An 8,264-nucleotide genomic window follows, 5' to 3' on the forward strand; every position below is an offset into this window, starting at 1 on the left:
AAGCTTTAGTAACGGAAAATACTGCCCGCTTTTTGAGAAGAAGATCTCATATGCGCAGCAAAACCCATGCGACGGATCTTTGGGGATAATTCAGGTCCCAGGCCCTGAAGCTCTGTCTCTGAGGTGAGACTGCAGAGGAATCGCACGCCCACCATGTCGTCAGGAGTAATGGACGAAGGAGGATGAGGGCCAAATTCTCCCGGAATGAGTGCTTCAGCTGACTTGGGGGTTAACTTAGGCGGCGACATCTTGGAATTTATGTTTCAGTGACGGTTGAGAAGAAACTGTTGCGGCTAAAATGGTTCCTGTGGAAAAGGCCGGCGAAGAAGCAAGATAGAAAAGGGGATGAAAGGAAAAATACTAAAACGAAAATATGAAATAATAAGGAGAGAAGGGGTGCTCTACCTTTTATAATATCCTCGGCGGTTGCAACGCAATGATGTCCTATAGAAGCTAAAAGGTCGCGACCTTTATAGCCTCTAGCCTAGGGGTTCTAAAGCGGCAAATGCAGAGAAAGATGAACCAAAAAGACAACCCGAACCGAGACAACTCGATTCGGTCAAACTACAACAATCACTTTACGGATTATAGCAGTCCGGACATATGTGGTATAATCGCTTGTGTGAAGACTTGTGAAGTAAAAAATACATCAACAATGCGATATGCCCTTGTGTGTTTATTAAGAAGTTTTTTTTAGGATTAGTGATCATTGTTGTATATGTTGATGACCTGACCACAATTAGAACTCAAAAAGAGATTGATGATACAAAAACTCATATGAAAGAAACGAAGTTAGTTAAATATCAATACATCCATTCAAGTCACTTCCCACCACGACATTCAAGAAATATATTCAAAGTATCGGAATGCATCGTGTATGAGACGTATAAAGATAGACGATATATATTTTCTAGGGGAGCGTTACTGCGCTCCTTTTCCCTCAACATGTTTTTTTATCCCAAACGGGGTTTTTCATGATAACGAGGCAGTATACTGCATAGATACAGTAATGATTAATCAAGGGGGAGTGTTATGAAACATGTTTTAAACATGTGATTAATGTATCACTTAATCACTAAGGAAACATCTCCCTTAGACATATATCTCCCTTAGACATACATCCCCCTTTGTCATACATCCCCATTGGACAATCTTGTAGCACTATAAATTACTTTTTAATAAGTGAAGCAAATAAATATATTGTAACCTCAATTATATTAACTTATATTATAATTAATTAATTTGCATCAACTATTTAAAACTGATTTATTTTTTATTAGATTGTATCAATTTTACTAAATTGATATAAAATATATATTTGCATCATTTAGATAATTGATGTATGTATTGTTTTCTGATAAATTAGATAAACGATACAACACTAATATCAATTAAAGGGTCCAGCTCGTCATAATAAAAGTTCTTTCTAATCTTTAGCTTTTAAGTAGGATGGCTTGAAATAAAAAGCTTATGTCCGAAATCTCCAAAAAAATATATATCAAGATCCAAGCAATAGCAAAGTAGTCAAAAAAACTTGAAACACAATACGGGTACGACCACCAAGGTCAAACATACCCAAGTACAAAGCATAATAAAGGGTGCAACCACCGAGGTCAAAAACACCCGAACTTAAGTCTTAAATTTTATTAAAAAAAACAAAAGGGGGTCCTCGGACCATAAACAACCCCGGAGTAAGTTCAGTTAACCTCAGGATCCATAGGAGGGTCTCGAGCATCGGTCTCTTGAGTAGCACACTTATCACCAGTCCCAAGAGCAAGAGGATCCGCCAGCTCTGACTGGCCAGCTTCGAACTCCTGGGCCAGCAGAGTTGGAGGGTCAGCTACAGGTTCCTCAATCATAAGCAGGGCATAGCTAGAACCCAACTCTAGGTCGGGGGGAGTATCGTCCAAAAGAGCAGAGAAGGACGCGGGGTCAAACTTTAGATCTTTTACATTTTTGGCTTTGAGAAGGGCGACTTGCTCGTCAGCCTACAGAGTCTCAAGCTCGACCTTCAGAACAACAATTTCCCCTGCTTCAATCTCTTCTATTAGCATCCTATTGGCTATAATCTCGGCAGCTCGCAGCGCGTCAGGCAACAGACGGTTGTGTTTTTCCAAGAAGGATCCTATCATGTCGATCATATCTCACATGTCAGCCCTTGTCTTCCTCCGTTCTTCCCTACGAACCCTTTCCATTTCCGAGCTGTTGCCAGCCTCCAGCAACTGGTTCCTGAGCTTAATCTCCTAGATTTTTGTCTTACCTTCCTTCTCCGCTTCGATAGCCTTGAAGTATAGCTCTCCAGCCTCAGCAGCTTGTCCCGCGAATCCTCTAGAGATGCCCCTGCTGTCGCCAGCTCTATCTCGGCAGCCTTCAAGCCCTTGTTGAACTTCTGCGCCTTTTCTACTCTAGCCCGATTGGAGGATACAGCTAAGGAGTCCCACGCGATCTGGCTGCGACATAATGTGATGAAGTGGTCCACCAATGTGCTGGACAGAGACCCACGGTCGAGAGCAGCTGAAAAGGAGAAGAAATAACCAGTTTGTAACAGCCGGGGTGCGAAGAAAAGTACGATATCTAGTCTCCTCGCAGCTCTACCAATTTTTGGAGACCAGTGCGGGATAAACAGATCCTGCAGGTCGCCGAAGGTGTCCTTGTTCACCGGAAAGAAAAAGTAGCCACTTCGCCAATGGTCATCTTTTTCGGGCAAGTCATCAAAAAGCCGAAGTCCGGACAGCGGATTGAGGTAAAAGGTTCCCATAGTTCGACCACTTTTTATGGTGTAGAGGTGAAGAATATCCTGGAAGGTGAGTAGGTAGTTGTGCTCCGCGGCCAGCGTCTGCAAACAAAGAACTGTCCGAACAAAATTCGGGCAGAGCTGGGGGAGGGAGAAGCCTAGGGCGTACATCGCTTTCACCAGAAGCTCCGGTAACGGAAGATCTCATATGCGCAGCATTACCCGTGCGGCGGATCTTTGGGGATAATTCAGGTCCCGGGCCCAGAAGCTCCGTCTCCGAGGAGAGACCGTAGAGGAATCGCACGCCTGCCATGTCGTCAAGAGTAATGGACGAAGGAGGATGAGGGAAATATTCTCCCAGAATGAGAGCTTCGGCTGACTTGGGGGTTAACTTAGGCGGCGACATCTTGGAATTTAGGTTTCGGTGATGGTTGAGAAGAAAGTGTAGCGGCTAAGACGGTTCCGGTGGAAAAGGCAGGCGAAGAAGCAAGAGAGAAAAGGGGATGAAAGGAAAAATACTAAAACGAAAATATGAAATAATAAGGAGAGAAGGGGTGCTCTACCTTTTATAATATCCTCGGCGGTTGCAACGCAATGATGTCCTATAGAAGCTAAAAGGTCGCGACCTTTATAGCCTCTAGCCTAGGGGTTCTAAAGCGGCAAATGCAGAGAAAGATGAACCGAAAAGGCAACCCCAAACCAAGGCAAATCAATCAGTCGATTCGGGATCACGGTTCCCAAAATCGGAAGTTGCATTAAAATCTCCCGAACTTAGCCACTTCGTAAGACTTGGGGGGGCAAACTGTGGGCACCGGAATCAGCATTACGGGCTATTGGGTCGATCTCGGTTTAAGCCCATGACGCAAGGCCCATTAGAAGCCCAGCGAGCCCAACAAGGAAAGAACAAGGCCGAGCTGGAGGAATAAATGCGTAAGCGTAGCGTTAATGAAGATCGTGTGATTCACGGAGTGGAGTTCGCGATCTCTCTGATTGAACCATTGGTTCATTGTATAAATAGGGGAAGAGACACTTGTAAAAGGGGCTCGAATAAAATCCAATAAAATTATACCTTCTCTACGCTTACTTAGCAATCTGATTTCGGTACGAATTCTAGACAGGGAACAAGAGCTCACCTAATTACTTAGTTCTCTCTTAGGTGGATTATCACTCCCACACCACACTCTTATACGCCTGAATTCAAAAGCATTCACCAGTTTATGTGAAGTTCTTGAAAACAAATATGTATTACAAGAATCAAAGAACATCAAGATTGATGAAAGTGTCGCAATTTTTTTTTATTCTTTGTGCCCAAAATGACAGCCAACATGTGATTGTTTTAAGATTTGGCTGCTCAAGAGACTATATATAGAAAGTTCCATCTTGTTTTGGATGCAATAGTGAAGCTAGCGCTAGACTATTTACGGCCAAGAACAACAAGTGAGCTTGAAGCAATATCTAAAAGTTTAGAAGGAGATAAGAGATATTAGCCTTATTTTAATGGATGTATCGGAAAACTTGATGGAACACATATACCAATTATGGTAACTCCAGGTCAAGAGGCACTACGATTTGTGAATCGGAAAGGAAGACCAAGTCTTAATGTTTTGGATATGTGTGATCTAGATATGCTTTTCACATATTGTTGGAATGGCAAGATCTACTCATGATTCAAGAGTGTTGGCAAAAACTATATGAGAAGATCAAATGCTTACAAACCTCCTTATGGTAAATATTATCTTGTAGATTCTGGATATGCTAATAAACGAGGTTATTTAGATCCATATAGAAAAGAAAGAACAGAAAGTACACGATATCATCTACAAGAATTTTTAAATGGTGAGCCTCCCAAAAATAGTAGGGAAATGTTTAACCGGTGGCATGCATCTTTACGTTCTGTTATTGAACATACATTCGGTATCTGGAAGAAGAAATGGAGAGTTTTAAATGAATTTTCAAGCTATGATATACCTACAGAGAAAACTTATATTCGCGACAATGAGGCTACACAAGATTTTGAAGAAGTTGAAAGAGAGACTGATGTTAATCATATGCATCAAAATGAAAAAAGTGATGAAGATGATGTAGTGGATGAAAAACCGACTGAAGGCTCCTATATGAAAATTGTTCAAGATCAAATTGCTGAGCAAATATGGTCATGAAAGAGACGTGGTTCTCAACGTTTATAGTTACTTGTTTTAATTATTATCATAATATTTTTTATGTTGAGTGTTCATCGAACATGAATGCTTGTTTTTTATTTTTAATAATTATTTTTTTTTTTTAATTTGTTTTAATACTTGTTCTGTTTTTTGGTTACCATTTATCATATCATTTGTTCTATTTTTTCTCTACGTCCATTCCTTTTTTGTTTCTTTAGTTCCTTTTTTTCTTGTTCCTCTTCGTTTTTTTTATTCCTCAATAGGTTACCAGTAGGAGCCTAAATGTATAATTCTTATTATATGAAGTTGAGTTTTCAAAGTTAGTCATTAACAAAATCGTGATACGCGTTAACTGAATTGATAAGATGTTGACATGTGTCATAAAATTAGTGGTAAGAAAGTATATAAATTAGTTTTCAAAAAAGAATAATTTTAAAATAGAAAAAATGAAAATAAAATTCAGGATATTTAACAATTACTTAGTAGTAGTAATCCTAAAGGAAAAGAAGACAGTAATTTTTAAATAAATTTATTAATAAAAAATTATAAAAATTAGGTCTAAAGAAAAAAAAAAGAGAGAAATGTCCTTGGATACCACAATTTAAGTTTTTTTTTTCCAAAAATACCATAGACATAAAAAGTTGAATTTTGAAGATGTTGTTATGAAACATGTTTCAAACATGTGATTAATGCATTACTTAATCACTAAGGAAACATCTCCTTTGGACATACATCCCCTTGTACATACATATCCCTTAGAAAATCTTATAGACTACTCACTAAGCTATGTAGCACTATAAATAGATGAACATAGTTACTCTTTGTGTAAGCTTATGTGATAGATAATAAGATGAGATCTTCTCCATTTTCTCTAGTTCTAATTCTCAATTATATATGTCGAAGTGATAAAGTGAAATTCCATGATGTTCACTCTCGAAACGAGTTTTACTAAATTATTCACAGTGCATATCCAAAAGATTGCAAAAAGATTCATGGGTGATTAAATCTACATGTTTTGACATGGAACATAATAGTTTTGCATGTAGTAATGAGTATACATTAGGCCAAAAATTTGTAAGAATTTTCTCCTATGTTACGTATTTATGGTTGGAGAAAAAATAATTCTCGTTTGAAATTTGATGGGTGTGTGATGTATGTTGTAAATTGCTATTGTACACCATATAAACGATTTCATCCAAGAAGGATAAAATATATAGAGGCGACAGATGATTCTCCATTCTAATAATATTAAGCCATCTTATGAGAGATGTGCCTATTAAAAGATTTGCATATTATCATATTGATGATAAAGTTCCCTATTATAATGGGAAAATTATGAATACGAACTTAGAAGATCCCTATTAAAAGATCACTATTCAAAATAGAATGCAAATCAAATCCTAAAAGCTAATGGATTAGATTTAATAATAAAAGAAGTGATCCTCACATATGAACTTGAAGTTTAAAGAAACCTCATATCTCAGCTGAAAAATGCTCTAAAAAAATATGTCTCTGAAGAATGACATACTAAGTCTATGACATGTAAGAAACGTGATAGGCTACTTTGGTTCCTTAGAAAAATATACTACAAGAAAACATTATGATTTCCTACTCACTTTTCTTCCAACAGAATTGGTAGGAAAGTTTTCCTACCAAAAACATACATATTTTTGACAAAAACAATAAAGTTTAGGAAAAAGGTAAAATATTTACTACAAAACACTACGTTAGAAAGTCGTAGGAAATTTTTCTTCCAAATACCCTTAAAAATTAGATCGGTAAGAGAAGTCGTAGGAAAAGTACAGGAATATGGAAGAAAAAGACGCAGAGGATATTTGGTAGGAAATCTGAAAAAATGTTGAAGGAAATATTTTTGTAGGAAAGTAGAAGAAAATATTATTTGTCAAAGATGTTTGCATAATTCTATTGTTAAATTTCATGATTTATAAATCCCACAGAGTACATAGCAATAATATTTACAAGTATATATAATCGATGGGAGTAATTTGTTAAGTTGTTTGCTCTTTAGAATTGTTCTCTCTTCATATTTACAAGTACTTGCTCTATTCATTCTCCAATTTATTTCTTTGTTCGATTTATTATAACTGTTTTTATTGTTGCGAGGGTTATATTTCAGATTCCCAATTGATTTATTTGTTTGATTTTTTATTTCATCTGTTGTTAAATTTTTTTTATGTTACACTTTGATTTTACATTTATGTTTATGTTACACTTTCATTTTACATTTATGTTTATGTTACACTTTGATTTTACATTTATGTTTCTATATATCAGTTTATGTTATTTTCATAGTCTTAAATATTTTTTTGTCAACTTAAAAATTTATAATCGATTTAAAAGTGAATTATGTAATAAATCGTTGCAATAAAATATTTCGTATTTCCTACCATAAATATTTGAACGAATGTTGGAAGGTCATCTTTTGAAGGAAAGCTGAAGGAAAATTTGTAGGAAGCTGGAGTGAAAGTATTCGTAGGAAATTAGAATGAAACAAGTTTTCATAGGAAAAAGGAGGTAATAAATTTGGTAGGAATTTAGAAGGAAACCATTTCCTACGTAATATTGGTAGGAAAACAGTCAGAAATACCCTTCCATCAAATATCTTACCATCTACGATTTCCTACCATGTGAATCGTAGGAAAATCGTAAGAAACTGTTGTTTCCTACCATTTTTTCACGCAAATCGCCGTACGAAATCGCTGTTTTTCTTGTAGTGTATATATATATATATATATATATATTCTTCAAAAAGAAAAAGAGCAAATTATTACTGCAAAGAGATTGAACTCTTAAGAGAGGAGCAAATAAATTCTAAAGAGGAACAGAGAAAATGGGCTCCCAAAAAGGAGCAATGAACTCCTAGAGAGGAGCATATAAAATCCTAAAAAGGATCAAAGATACTATTTAAGAGAAGTAGAGAAACCAATTGATATGGTCAATAATGAAATCATGTATATGAATAAAATCATATACATGAATAAAATCATTAAGAGATTAACCATATCACTACAGGAATTATAGAACCAAAGACATCATAAATGTCGACAAGAAGAAAAAAGTTTTAGCGCGCAATATGATTAATGAGGATCATGAATCTCTGTTTTGTGAGCGTATAGATATATATATATATATATATATATATATATATATATATATTGACCAATATTTGCAGCTTGCCACTTTGATGAAAGTGAATTCCCGTGTTAGAGGAAGGATTGAGAGAATCACCAAAAGATAACACATGGTGTTCAAAAACTTTGGCTTATCTCAATCTTCCTACAAATCAACGGGAATGAGAAGTACAAAAAGGAAATATCGCACACTTATAAAGTTTGGCAAACTAGTTATCT

At 36.3% G+C, this 8,264-nt stretch overlaps 1 protein-coding gene and 1 pseudogene across 1 annotated transcript; one reads left to right on the top strand and one right to left on the bottom strand.

Moving 5' to 3' along the window:
- Positions 1-1,697: 1,697 nt before the first annotated feature.
- Positions 1,698-3,140, bottom strand: LOC111828967. Its single transcript, XM_023777566.1, has 3 exons — positions 2,904-3,140; positions 2,261-2,836; positions 1,698-1,988 (listed from the first exon to the last, which is right to left on the bottom strand). Exons 1-3 carry the CDS (start codon positions 3,138-3,140, stop codon positions 1,698-1,700), a joined length of 1,104 nt encoding a protein of 367 aa, XP_023633334.1.
- Positions 3,141-3,660: 520 nt separating this feature from the next.
- LOC111828968 lies at positions 3,661-4,893 on the top strand (annotated as a pseudogene).
- Positions 4,894-8,264: the final 3,371 nt, after the last annotated feature.

The sequence above is a fragment of the Capsella rubella genome, unplaced genomic scaffold, assembly GCF_000375325.1.
Source record: "Capsella rubella cultivar Monte Gargano unplaced genomic scaffold, Caprub1_0 scaffold_8, whole genome shotgun sequence".
In the NCBI taxonomy this organism is placed as follows: domain Eukaryota; kingdom Viridiplantae; phylum Streptophyta; class Magnoliopsida; order Brassicales; family Brassicaceae; genus Capsella; species Capsella rubella.

Excerpts from the sequence above, each read along its gene's own strand:
- LOC111828967 (XM_023777566.1), bottom strand. The coding sequence starts at position 3,140 with ATGTCGCCGCCTAAGTTAACCCCCAAGTCAGCCGAAGCTCTCATTCTG. Across the intron at positions 2,837-2,903 it reads GAGCTTCTGGTGAAAGCGAT|ACGCTGGCCGCGGAGCACAA; the intron begins GTACGCCCTAGG and ends CTTTGTTTGCAG. Across the intron at positions 1,989-2,260 it reads TATCGAAGCGGAGAAGGAAG|GCTGACGAGCAAGTCGCCCT; the intron begins GTAAGACAAAAA and ends GAGACTCTGTAG.